Source organism: Colias eurytheme, chromosome 27 (genome assembly GCF_061535395.1).
Source record: "Colias eurytheme isolate Ceu_HAF_F1 chromosome 27, ilColEury1 Martin Lab GWU primary, whole genome shotgun sequence".
Taxonomy (NCBI): domain Eukaryota; kingdom Metazoa; phylum Arthropoda; class Insecta; order Lepidoptera; family Pieridae; genus Colias; species Colias eurytheme.
Genome location: NC_143006.1, coordinates 6,811,298 through 6,826,160, shown reverse-complemented (window position 1 = coordinate 6,826,160; position 14,863 = coordinate 6,811,298). Strand labels below are relative to the sequence as shown.

The window sequence follows — 14,863 nt, the reverse complement described above, 5'->3', positions numbered from 1 at the left end:
GCAGAGGATCCAGCAAGAGGTCCCACAGGAGCGGCCCACCTATGGAACCCTGCACGCGCCCCTTGTTGGTCTCTCTACTCACTTCCACACCCGCATACCTAACTTTCACACCTCTTCCACTCAGGTATCTGCTGATCTGCCTTACGTTCCCCGGACACCCAACTTCGGCCAACCGAACCTTTATGGCTGGCCACCAGGCGCTGTCGAAGGCTCCCTCTATGTCTAGAGATACCACAACAGAAATCTTCTTCTCCTCCCTCTTATTTCTGATGTGGCTACCTAGTCTATAGAGGGCGTCCTCGGTGCTCCTCTGTGGCATGAAGCCATGCTGATGGGGGCTTATTTTGGGCAGCAGGTAGAACCTGAGTCGGACGACCAGCATCTAATGAAGATGAAGATGAAGGTTTCGATGTGGTCTATTCTGATGCCTGCCTCGTTTATCTATCAAACTTTCATCTCTTTTAATTTTTTCTAAGGCTGTGTAAATCATTTGCTCAGTAATAGAAAGAGTGTTTAAAAAAATACCTTGCATACTTGCACTCCATAATGAAAGTAGCGGGAAATCGATTTCTTAATAAAACCCCGAATAAGCCTGTACTAGCACTTAATTAAATAATGTAGAAAACTTTTTACCTGAATAATATCGTAACAACGTTTACTGTCAAATCATATTGATATTATTTTTCGTAAAGATCTAAAACCATATTATTCGTTTCAAATACATTTTAATGTTATTTTATGGAATAAACGCGTAGTTTTTTATATCTTCGTAAATAAAGATAGAAAAATTCTGAAAAAAATTTACATGGTGTATTTTAACTTCTAGATGCCGAAAAACGCATAACATGAAGAACCCCGTAATAGGTCATTACCGGATTATTCGCGGGGGGCGTCGCTGTAAAGAAAAAGCATTCAACGATGAAAAAATGCTTTGCACATATTATGTATAAAAAATATTCATAAATTCCACACTCCAAAAATAATTGGCACATATTTCACATAAAAAATATCGAAAAACGCTTTTCTCTCCAACTGTATTTATCAGTCAGGAGTAATGACAAGGCATACTTATGAAGCTTAAAGTTCATTAGCTTCAGTTTTTGGTCCTTCGAAATTGCAATCGAGGCAATGTACTACGATAATACGATTACTGGAGCTTAATGAAGTCTGTAATGATGGACTTAAAATAAAGAAATTCGTTTATTTTTGAACGTGATCAAGTAAATTGTTTTTACAGGTCTATCCTAGCTTGAAATAGTCAATTAAAAGTTAAACTATCAAGTAGGTAACTTTGAAAACAAGTTAAAAGTTCGAATAGATATTTAAATTGTTGTAACTCACTGATTGTAATTTTAGATATAGTTTCGCAATTAATTATGAGTAGGTAAGTTACGCTCAAAGATCGAAAACGCTCATTGAGTTAAAAATTATTAAATATCCACATCGCGTTGTAGTTCCAATGAAAACGATCACAACGCGTTGCGCGAATAAAGAAATGCCTTGATGCGTTTTCAAAATTAATTTGTTTACCATTACATTTGACTGACACGTACCCAACATACATTCCTAAAGCCAACAATATTCACTAAATTTACCTACATACCTGTAACGATTACCATCCTACTAATATTGAAAATGCGAAAGTTTGTGAGGATGGATGTTTGTTACTCTTTCACGTAAATGCTACTGAATCGATAGCAATTAAATTAGGTATATAGGTGAAGACCCAGATTAAGACATAGACTTTTTATCCCGTAAATCCTACAGGAACGGGAACTATACGGTTTTTTCTTTGAAATCTAGTAGCATTTAATGCCCAAAGAAAATCTTAAGCTCTACCTGATTCAATTTCAAGGCAATGCGCGACGCTCATTGAAAAATTATATCCGTACCAATAATAAGGCACTAACTAGACTCAGTATTCGACATAACGTTAATGCAAGTGAAGTCACGGATAAAACTTATAGCCTATATCTAGATCGAGGATGTAGGTCACGTTTCCAGATCCACTCGTTATGTGTAGAAATATTCTAAAAGTTGGCTTCATTCCGCTGGATTATATCTTGTATGAGTTTTTATTAATCTCACCGAGATATTTTCGGTTATATTATTTTAGCCTTAAAATATCTTAGCCGTAAGATTTCGTGTTTTAAATGAATCGTTTATATTGCTGTATTTTATTTTTAGAGAAATAAGATTGGAGTTTTTGTTTCTTGTTTTCGCGAATAAAATTTCAAGGAATTATGTGAATAAATATATTCTTACTAGCGGTCCACCCCGGATTCGCCCGTGGTTCCTACATGTTTAAACTATCCTATCTCTCAAGTTGGATCGAACTGCACATGGTGTGCGAATTTTATTATAATCAGTTAAGTGGTTTAGAAGTCCATTGAGGACAAACATTGTGACACGAGATTTATATATATTAATATATATGTATATTCACTTTCTTTTGTCCAATTGTAATATTAATTCTTTATTTGTAGATCACTCACTCTGATCACATATATGATGCATGCTGGAAACTTGCAAATGATTCTTTGAAGATTGAAAATCATGAAGATGACACTGTAACTTTGGGTTATCAACGTGTATGCATTTATTGTGGACGTTCTGTATTGCGCACACGGTTTCTAAGAAGATTCTCAACGCGATCAAAGAATTAGAGCAGTGATATTAGAGTGGATATTACCTCGTCATTTAAGTTATTGAGTGTTTTGATAATATTTTAAGTAATAATAATCTTCTAATGCCAATAATCTTCTTTTTAAATCTCAAAGTAAAAATGAAAGGTGTTTTAACAAAGTATTTCTTTACAGATTGGAAATAGAGCACCATATCAATGTCATTCTTGCTGAGTGAGGGCTCTCATAGGAAGGGAAGCAATAACAGTTTATTATTGTAATTGTTTAGTAGGAAGAACTGTAGGTTGCTGCTGTCACGTTATGTGCATAATATGGTACCTTAGCTGGGCAAGGTATCAACCAGATTTAATGCCGCCAGCACAGTTTCTGGATGATGTGTTAATTGTTTATGATGATAATGATGAATAAACGATTTATGAAAAAACGTGTTTTATTTTATATATAAGTACCTACGATGTTTTGGTAGATACTCTAAAAAAATAAAAGTTCGATCCAATATCTCTATTACCTAACTGTTCTTCTGTTACACTCTTTATCTAAATAATGTATATTATAGGATATAAACTTACCTCTGCTTAGAAAGAAACAAAGCTATTCATTGAACTCGAGCAAACCTAACCTCAATTTTAGTGACGTTACATGCTCAATATCTCTGCTATCCCATAGAACAGATCTTTAATTGTTATATTTATAGAATCTGTATATTTTTATCTATTTAACCCCACATAAATCATCAGTGTAACGATCAGGCCCAAAGTCCTATGGGAGTTCGCCATTCTCCTTTAGCTTTCCGTGCGATTAGAGCTTTTTGTGAAAATTAAGCTCTCCATGCGATTAGAGCTTTTTTGTGAAAATTAAGCTCTCCATGCGATTAGAGCTTTTTTGTGAAAATTAAGCTCTCCGTGCGATTAGTGTTTTGTGAAAATTAAGCTCTCCGTGCGATTAGAGCTTTTTTGTGAAAATTTAACTTTCCGTGCGAATAGAGCTTTTTGTGAAAATTAAGCTCTACGTGCGATTAGAGCTTTTTGTGAAAATTAAGCTCTCCATGCGATTAGAGCTTTTTGTGAAAATTAAGCTCTCCGTGCGATTAGAGCTTTTTGTGAAAATTAAGCTCTCCATGCGTTTAGAGCTTTTTGTGAAAATTAAGCTTTCCGTGTGATTAGAGCTTTTTGTCAAAATTAAGCTCTCCATGCGATTAGAGCTTTTTTGTGAAAATTAAGCTTTCCGTGCGATAAGAGCTTTTTGTGAAAATTAAGCTCTACGTGCGATTAGAGCTTTTTGTGAAAATTAAGCTCTCCATGCGTTTAGAGCTTTTTGTGAAAATTAAGCTTTCCGTGTGATTAGAGCTTTTTGTCAAAATTAAGCTCTCCATGCGATTAGAGCTTTTTTGTGAAAATTAAGCTCTCCATGCGATTAGAGCTTTTTGTGAAAATTAAGCTCTCCGTGCGATTAGTTTTTTGTGAAAATTAAGCTCTCTGTGCGATAAGAGCTTTTTTGTGAAAATTAAGCTTTCCGTGTGAATATAGCTTTTTGTGAAAATTAAGCTCTCCATGCGATTAGAGCTTTTTTGTGAAAATTAAGCTCTCCGTGCGAAAAGAGCTTTTTATGAAAATTAAGCTCTCCATGCGATTAGAGCTTTTAGTGAAAATTAAGCTCTCCGTGCGATTAGTTTTTTGTGAAAATTAAGCTCTCCGTGCGATAAGAGCTTTTTTGTGAAAATTTAGCTTTCCGTGCGAATAGAGCTTTTTGTGAAAATTAAGCTCTCCGTTCAATTAGAGCTTTTTGTGAAAATTAAGCTCTCCATGCGATTAGAGCTTTTTGTGAAAATTAAGCTCTCCGTGCGATAAGAGCTTTTTGTGAAAATTAAGCTTTCCGTGTGATTAGAGCTTTTTGTCAAAATTAAGCTCTCCATGCGATTAGAGCTTTTTTGTCAAAATTAAGCTCTCCGTGCGATTAGAGCTTTTTGTGAAAATTAAGCTTTCCGTGCGATTAGAGCTTTTTGTGAAAATTAAGCTCTCCGTGCGATTAGAGCTTTTTGTGAAAATTAAGCTTTCCGTGTGATTAGAGCTTTTTGTCAAAATTAAGCTCTCCATGCGATTAGAGCTTTTTTGTGAAAATTAAGCTCTCCGTGCGATTAGAGCTTTTTGTGAAAATTAAGCTTTCCGTGCGATTAGAGCTTTTTTGTGAAAATTTAGCTTTCCGTGCGAATAGAGCTTTTTGTGAAAATTAAGCTCTACGTGCGATTAGAGCTTTTTGTGAAAATTAAGCTCTCCATGCGTTTAGAGCTTTTTGTGAAAATTAAGCTTTCCGTGTGATTAGAGCTTTTTGTCAAAATTAAGCTCTCCATGCGATTAGAGCTTTTTTGTGAAAATTAAGCTCTCCATGCGATTAGAGCTTTTTGTGAAAATTAAGCTCTCCGTGCGATTAGTTTTTTGTGAAAATTAAGCTCTCTGTGCGATAAGAGCTTTTTTGTGAAAATTAAGCTTTCCGTGTGAATATAGCTTTTTGTGAAAATTAAGCTCTCCGTGCGATTAGAGCTTTTTGTGAAAATTAAGCTCTCCATGCGATTAGAGCTTTTTGTGAAAATTAAGCTCTCCGTGCGATTAGAGCTTTTTGTGAAAATTAAGCTTTCCGTGTGATTAGAGCTTTTTGTCAAAATTAAGCTCTCCATGCGATTAGAGCTTTTTTGTGAAAATTAAGCTCTCCGTGCGATTAGAGCTTTTTGTGAAAATTAAGCTTTCCGTGCGATTAGAGCTTTTTGCGAAAATTAAGCTTTCCGTGCGATTAAAGCTTTTTGTGAAAATTAAGCTCTCCGTGCGATGAGAGTTTTTGTGAAAATTAAGCTCTCCGTGCGATTAGAGCTTTTTTGTGAAAATTTAGCTTTCCGTGCGATTAGAGCCTTTAATGAAAATTAAGCTCTCCATGCGATTTTATGCGGTTATCAATTCGGCCGGTATATTTTTTTTTATGTATGTACATTGTACAAATGTACACCGTACACCGTATGTTTTTTCGGATAGGCCCATTATTTTTTATTTTATGAGCATTTTTGTCTGTACTCGATGACTAAGTTGATATGTAGCAAGTAACTTTGATTCACTTCCCGGTAACCGATTGAGATGAAATTTTGTATACGTATATAAATTTGATAGCGATGAAACATTATCATGACATGAAGCTGATTTGATGATGGAATCGGAAGGTCGCCATAGGAACTCAGTAATATATTGACTCAACTTTATCGAGTTTGGGCTCGTTTGATTCGTGTTGAAAAATACACTAAAAAGTATTAAATAAAAATAACTGCGTTAAAAACAACCGACTTCAAAAACGGAAAAGTAAGAAATAAAAAAGATTTGATATTATTAACTACTACAATATAATATTATTGTACATATTTCGCAATAAAAAGTGGCCTATGTCCTTTCTCGGGTATCAAAATATCTCTGTACCAAATTTCATGCAAATTGGTTCAGTAGTTAAGGCGTGATTGAGTAACAGACAGACAGACAGAGTTACTTTCGCATTTATAATATTAGTATGGATATACAAATATGATATAATAATTTACATAATATTATAACAAAATCTGTAATATTGATTTTAGTTTTCAATAGAAATATATGAATTTGAAGTACAAATATATATGATATACATATATTATGAACTAGCGGTCCGCCCCGGCTTCGCCCGTGGTACATATTTACGTTTTCTCTACATAAAAACCATCCTCGTACTTCAAGGAATATAATAAAAAAAGAATTATCGAAATCGGTTCAGCCGTTCTCGAGTTATGCGCTTACCAACACATTTTGCGATTCATTTTTATATATAAAAGATATGAATTTGAAGTACAAATAATAGTCATTGTTCTAGTCTAGTCTAGTATTGAAAATGATCTTTCATTTGTCACCAAAACTATTGAATTTGAATTCAATTTTTCAACAAACAAATGTTCTTCATGATATCACTCACTCTATTATAAACTAATTATAATAATTAATTTGTCCATAGTAAAACCGAAATCCATCGAAGTCAAAACCGGTGACGGCAAGCAGCTCTCAGACGGTGAAACCTACGGCCCACTGCTTGAGCGAGCCCGGGTGAACGTGACTTGTATAGTGGTGGATGGCAAGCCGCAGCCCAAGGTCACTTGGTACTTCAATGGCAAGGAAAGGCTGGATGGTAAGTTATACCTGTAGAAAAAAACATGGAATAAACATAGGATCACAATTACTTAATATTACTTATCACTTTGCATAGAGAAAATACACAAAATATGCTATGAAAATACAAATATACAACAACATTCAAAGTAAATTTCATAAAAATCGGTCAGTCTATTTCCGAGGAGTATAGCCAATGCAGAATTTTATATACAGATCAAGGTAAGCAAAATACAATTAATTATCAGCACGATATAAATAAATATACTGAAACAACAATAATAAATGTGGTCTAAAATACGAAATTATTGTATTGAAGACTTGATACAAAGTTTGAATTAAATTACTAGTACAAAATCGACTATAAAGGAGACAGTTACATACAAACATACAGTTGAAGTGAAGCGAATAAAAGCGTATAAAATATAGAAAAGCACAAGCATGATCAGAATAAGTCAATCACCTATTATACTAACTTAATATGAATCCAAATCATATCCACAAAACCAAATTCAAACGTAACCGAAGCTTTAATCTAGATGACCTAACTGCCGACGAAATTAAGCGTGAATAGCAAACGAGTTGCCTATTTGTAATTTATAGCTAGATAACAGAAACGTTGGATTAGTTGGTGCATGGCCCAAATAATTACGGTTGAATTTGAACTTTGATGTTTGCTTCTTGCTCGTAATTGGCTGACATTGTTAATTAGCAAGGAGTGTTGAATTGAAGGTTTTGTCACAACATCATCAATGTTAAAATATCTCGTTCTACTGCAGAAAGGGTTCTTATATATAGGGCATTTATCATAAGGCAAGTGTTTTGTAGATATGTAACAGATGTTTATGTGCTTTTAACCATATTCGCACCTTATATTTCACATCAAGTTTTGTTAATTAGCATTTGCTAATAAGCTATTGTATAATCTACATATCAATCTCATCAATCAGTCGTTAAAAATATATATTTTTTTACAAGGTACATATAAAGCATTAAAATTCAAAAAAGAATGAAGTTAGCACTTGTTCTGATGTAAGCAGCGTGCTCGTAAACAAGAACAAACTCTAAACAGACTCTGCAATAGCTTAAACGTTGGAAAATTTGTTAAAAACCTATCGATTTGCAGTCTACAAGCACGCTCGCTTTACACACTGTGCTTGAAATATCGATAATGCGCTGAATTTTGTCATCATAATATGTGCGTATCACTTCTTTATAGCGTTTTTTATTTATGAAGGTATTTCTATATTTAAGTGTACATATAGAAATTTCTGTAAAGTAAAATCAACCTATCATGCTAGTTATTTGGCATCAATTTCATCTCAGTATTTTTATTTTTAAGAGCTAGAAAGATTAGCAAATCTTTATAATAATAATAATATCCTTTATCAAATTGTTATATTCTGATAATAACGTATGTCTTATTAATTACCATTACTTCTTATAGCTAGCAGCTTAACAAATTTACTTTTAAATTTATAATATTTAAAGAAATTTAACAGCAAGCTATCTCTCAGATATCTCTCAGCACAGTGCGTATCTATCATGGAGTGTGAAAATTTTCTTTTAAAATGTTTACCACAATCGGTTCGATTCCCATTTTATTGTTTTCGTACTGTTTTAGAATACAAAGTGTCTGTTTGCCGGGTGTGCTTTAAATGTTATTTATTTGAGTTTGCGGTTGAGTGAACACTGAATATTGTGCTAATAACCGTAAGTTTCTGTTAGGTTCTAGTGAAGGACTTTGTTTATGGTGGATTTTGTTCACTCGACTGCTATAGGATGTGGCGAAATGTGTCGCAGGCTCATGATAATTTAGATGTGTTCATTCGTAGTTGAATTTACAAGTAAAAGCTAGTATTTCTATAGCTTTTGTATTATTCTGATAGATACGTAAAGTACAACACTACTAAGTATCGACCAAATTAGTTTGAGTTTATATTACCCACTAGATTTCCGCCCGCGGCTTCGCTCGCGTTTGCAAAGGAAAACCCGCATAGTTCCCGTTCCCGTGGGATTTCCGGGATAAAAACTATCCTATGTGTTAATCCAAGTTACCCTCTATATGTGTGCTAAATTTCATTGTAATCGGTTCAGTAGTTTTTACGTGAAAGAGTAACAAACATCCATACATCCATACATCCATACATCCTTACAAACTTTCGCCTTTATAATATAATATATTAGAATATATTAGATATTAGATATTAGATATATTTTTCTTCTTATCATCAATGTTATAAAAATCGAAGGAATCATATCGATTAAATTGAATTGAATAAATATCGAATTATTAATCTGAGGATTATGATACTTGCTGCAAAACAAATTATATTTGCTTTTCATACCATTCTAACTGGATTTTTTTAACAATTTCTTATTTCAAACTAATTTTATATTCCCAAAGAACCCTAAAATGATAATACATTACAAATAGGCCCACCTGAACCCGTCTTTGATAATGAACGTATCGTCAAAGGAAAATCTGCATTTTATACGTTAATTTGAAATTCAAAAGGGTCTTCAAAATTTTCTACAATGAAATTTCGTGCCTGAAATATGGCCTATGTCAGTAAAAGTCTAGGCCCTTTATTGAATCTAGTTTAGCAAGTTTTAATTTTTATTTTTACGAAAGGGCTGGAAATTAAATTTGTTTTTTTTTGTAAGAGATGTAAATAAAATAAGAAATGGATAAATGCTGACAAGTATGAAATAGTAACTTTATATAATCTTATATTCTGTAGCAATTAATAAATGTTTGATCATAAACAGGTAATATTTTATTTTATATCTGTTTGTTTAACACGATATAAAAAAAAAACTTACTCGACCGATTTTCAAAATATTATATTGATTTGAAAGTCGACGTCTTCACTGATTAACAAAGACTTAATTTTCTATCCCAAGTGAACCCGGGTCAAACGACTAGTATAGTATAGTTTGCTTATTTTAGCATAGCTATCAGAAATTCAGATAGACAGTTTTAGCATGAATCTATCAAATCAATTGGGACATGAATATCAGAGTGAGTTCTTGTGTTTGCATTCATCAGTCTATATACAGGCTGGACACTAATTGATAGGAATTTTTAGACGAAACCAGTAATAGCATGTGTTTATTTTTGATAGTAGGTTTTCAACAGTAATTTATTTCGTAGGTAAGGTTTATTTAAACGCGCTTTTGATTCGTGGTAAAAAGCATGTTTTAATTTTGACGATTCAAAAGTTTTCGGAGTTATCCTGTAAAACTTTTTCCAAATTCTCTTCCAAAGTATATACTTTATATGAATTTATAGCGTTGTTATATCTTATTTTCTCATTCAAACCTATATTAAAATCAGAAATAATGTAATCCTAAAAGCATAGGTACCTACCTAATTTAAAACAGATCCTCTCAAATTAAAATGCTCTTCAATGAGATAGTTACTTACTTACTGGAGTGGCGCAGGGACCCAAAGTGAGTCTTGGCCTCCGACAATAAGAGCCTCCATTTTACTCTATCCTGCGCCATCTCTTGCCAGTTCTCGATTTGGAGGGTGCGCAGGTCTTTGGCGATTTCGTCTTTCCAGCGGTACCTAGGACGGCCAACCGGACGGCGTCCAGATGGCCGTCCCAGGTACGCTCGTTTCGCTGCTCGATCTTCCCCCATTCTTTCTACATGGCCGAGCCATCGGAGTCTTTGCGATTTAATCTCACCGATTATATTTGGCTCAGCCATTAGGTCTTCAAGTTCCAGGTTTTTCCTCCTCCTCCAAATTCCTTCTTCTGTTAACACTTCAATGAGATATTGTCCAAAAACCGTTTGATTTATTTTATAAACTAAAAACCAAACATTTTCTACAACCAACGATATTTTTACATCAAACCGTATGAAAAAGCGCTAGTAATAAATACAAAAACCCACTCAGACGAATTCATGTTTTGTCACGTAACTACGGCGGCCATTTTGAAAAAGAAATTCAATGTATGGACTGAACTGTCACACATCTGATTCACATCAAACGTCCGAATATTTTTCACTTAGTTTACTTTATAGAAAAAATCGGTCAAGCGCGAGTCGGACTCGCGATACCAAGGGTTCCGTACATTCGAATGTTCTGCAAAAAAATTCATCCAATAATTTTATGACCGTGTCAGCGGTAGCTTAACCTCATTTTTTTTATTTGCTATTATAGTGGCAACAAAAATATATTTAAAAAAATTCATCTATCTTACTATCACAGAGCATTTATTAATATTATACAGCCTGGTGACATACGGTTGGACGCAGACAGTGAAGTCTCAGTAATAGGTTCCCGTTTTGCCTTCGAGTACGGAACCCTAAAAAGCACAAAAATTGCATGAAAGTAACGAATTTCAAACATTGGCCGAAACGGGAAAGGAAAAATTGTGTAGAATTCCGATACAATGGAATGAAGCTAAAATAAAAGGTATCGAATTGATCCGAATATATAGAGAGTTGGGTGACATTAAAAGTGGCTGTATTATTTTGGAATTGTTACAGTCGTTTTAACTTTAAACGCTTTTATAGTTTATTGTAAATATTAATTAAATGTTTAAGTCGTAAATTGTATATTATAAAATGTGATTTGTCACTATTTTAAATATAATGTAATCAGAACTTGGAATTATTAAAAATCAAACATTTTTTATGTATTATTAATGTAATTATGTAACGTAATATCTAAGAAAAAAAAGCGTACAATTACCTGATTAAAAATTTAAAGACTTTACTCATTATAAACTTTATCATTATTAAAATAGCAATGAACAGTTAAATAGTCATAAAAACTAAAATTATCTGTGAAAAATTATCTAATCCGTAAAAAAAACTTCCAAACAAACATCATAACTGTCAAAGTTCATTTTTGGCGCCAATCTAACGACAGCACAGATGAAATAAAGTCAGTGTGATGGTGTGTCCCTTGTTATTATTTTTAGTGGCTCTCAAAGTTTGTAAAAAGTGACAAACGATGAAAAGTTTTAGGAAGGTTTTACTTTTAACTATTTGATATGATTAGTACAAAATAAACAATTTCTCAACGTGAAAATACTGATTAGTTAGGTTCGAATTGATTTATTTATTATAACATACTTTGTTTTATTATTACGTTATTATAATGAGGGTTTCCTTTTGAAATTTAAAAATTACATCCAAATCAGTACAGTAGTTTCGATGTCAAAAAGAGAGGCAGACAGACGTATAGACAGAGTTACTTTCGCATTGATAATATTAGTAAGGCTGATATAAAAATAGACGTGTGGCACTCGGGGACTGCCGCGGTAAAGCTATTGCATGCTATGCCTTCAAGCCACACCTCCGTGCCCGTCGGAGTGGGGAGCGTGAGGTTTTTTCGTTACGGAATTTCTGGATTCGGTCCCCGCGCTCAAGGCCCGCGATAGAAGCTATGCAATAGCTTAAAATTGCAATTTTGTACCAAAAAATACTAGAATTAAATACATGTTGGACACCGCTGCGTCTGTCATTCGGATCTCGATTGAAATTCAAATTTAATGGGCGAGTTTGATCGTGTTGTCCCGTCATAGCGATGGCTGATTGATCGGTTTTGTTTTTTGTTTTTATTTATCGGTTCTTGGTGTTTGCACGATTAGATGGAAAAAGTTAAAACATATGTGTGGTTTGGTTTTAAAGTTGAGCCTGTTTTTTGAGTGTTATGTTAATAAGTTTATATTTGCATTGTTATGTTGATTGATACCTAGTAGATCTTTTTGTCTATTTATAAATTCTTATTTAGGAATGGGTTGTATTAAATTTATGGTTAAGTTTTGTTTTATAGCTTTCTTATTAATATAATTTACCCTATAACATATAATAACGTAATTTGATACGAGCTTATCCCTACTAATAATATTATAAATGCGAAAGTAACTCTGTCTGTCTGTCTGTTACGGTTTCCCGCTTAAACCTCTCAACCGATTTTGATGAAATTTGGCCCAGACAATCTTTAGACCCTGAGAAAGAACATAGGCTACCTTTTATCAAAATACCACGCGGGCGAAGCCGCGGGCGGAAGTTAGTTGTTTATATTTCTAGTATATCATAATAAAAGCGAAAACTTAGCCCTACTATTAACATTTAGATACGCGAAAACAATAATAATACCACTTTAAAATAATTATATATTTAAGCATCAAATTATGATATTTCTCGCTTGCAAAAACCACAATATTCCAAACTCAAGTGAAAACGTTATATTTAATGAACTGTTTTAATTAAAGACTAAATTTAAGGACACTTGAGTTTAGTCCCTGTGGAAATGTGAAATACTGGATTAAAACTAGTTCTAATTAAGTCTTGGATAGTCGTAATTTGCAATAATTATTTAATGTGTAAGTGACTTGATTTAGATGTCTTTGAAATGTGCAGTTTGGGATGCATAGCGTACTGTTTATAAATTTACTATTAATGTTAAATAATAATATTATATTAATAGGTATTTTCAATATGTAAGTCTGTCTGTTTGTTAGGTACGCTTCCGCTAAACCGCACAACTGAAAAAGGTAAAATTTGGAATGGGAATAATTGAAAATCTAGAATCAAACAGGAGACTTTTTGCGGATAAAACCATGCGGAATAACTAGTTAAAATAATAGACATTAAAACACAATTTATTCTATTTTAAGAGTTTCTTGTGATAGAGAAGATTTACATCTTATATATAAAAATGAATCGCAAAATGTGTTGGTAAGCGCATAACTCAAGAATGGCTGAACCGATTTCCATAATTCTTTTTTTTTTTATAATCCTTGAAGTACGAGGATGGTTTTTATGTAGAGAAAACGTAAATATGTACCACGGGCGAAGCCGGGGCGGACCGCTAGTAATATAATAAACAACAACTCTTTCATATATCCTTAGTTTCTAATTTAATGCCTTCTGCATCCAAGGGAATTAGATCACATCTTACATTTTCGACCTGACTTCGTTCAACAATTTTGCTTAAAAAAAAAATTAAAAAAAAATGTTGTGTGGTTTTATGAAACCACGGTAAAAGTGAAACTGTTCGTACGGTTCCGAACACTGCTTTGTGTAGCGCATGTCGCGTGCCGAGTAGGTATACCTACTCGGCAGCCGCGATACACGCGACATGCGCTACACAGACCAAAAAGTTTGAGACGATGTAATAAAAGTTTCACTTTAAAAAAAATTATGAGAAACAACTCGGGAATGATATTGTAGATGTATATTGCTGATAATTCTCTATTTTAATTTCCGAAATCGGAACAGTAGTTTGTATATTTATTCTTTACAAACGTTCAAAAATTAAATCCTTCTCTAAGCATAGTATAAGGAGTCTGGGTTACATTTTCTCAATAATAATATCTAGAAGTGAATACTAAAGCTAGATTTAAATCAGTCCAGTATAACGAGTGACACGACCACAATAACTAACCTAAGATAACTCCTTAGTCTCGGTCAACATTGCTAAAATGTTGCTAAGTTTCAGTTGTGGTACAAAATATGAAGTAATTTACGTATTATTTTAACTGATAGTTAAACGCAGGTTTAATTATAAAGTTTTGTCATAGTTTAAATTGTTTTTAATAAGTCGAATAAGTTTTAGTGTTTAAATCGTAAAAAACATAGAAATAAACGTGAATACACAATTTTATTGGTCTGCACTTATCTATTATTTCCCTTCAAACTCAAACACAAACATTTATTTATTCAATTAGACTTCTTTTAGAAGCACTTTCGAATCGTCAATACATATTTTTAACATTTACCACCGATTCGGAAAGCAGTATCTATGGAGAAGAACCGGCAAGAAACTCCATGGTTGCTCTCAATTCTCGTACACGATTATATTAAAACTATACCTAGTTCCACGTTACCTATTTATCGCTTAAGGCAAATTTTATTAAAAACTAGCAGTCCGCCCCGGCTTCGCCCGTGGTACATATTTACGTTTTCTCTACATAAGAACCATCCTCGTACTTCAAGGAATATAATAAAAAAGAATTATCGAAATCGGTTCAGCCGTTCTCAAGTTATGCGCTTACCAACACATTTTGCGATTCATTTTTATAT

The 14,863-nt window shown here is 33.4% G+C and overlaps 1 protein-coding gene across 1 annotated transcript in view; it reads left to right on the top strand.

Annotated features, from left to right (window-relative positions):
- nrm (neuromusculin) overlaps nt 1–14,863 on the top strand; it is a 385,531-nt gene that overhangs the window by 295,348 nt on the left and 75,320 nt on the right. The window contains exon 5 of the mRNA XM_090117221.1: nt 6,660–6,830. Within this exon, the coding sequence (XP_089973347.1) occupies nt 6,660–6,830 (171 nt within the window). The remainder of the gene's footprint in view (nt 1–6,659; nt 6,831–14,863) is intronic.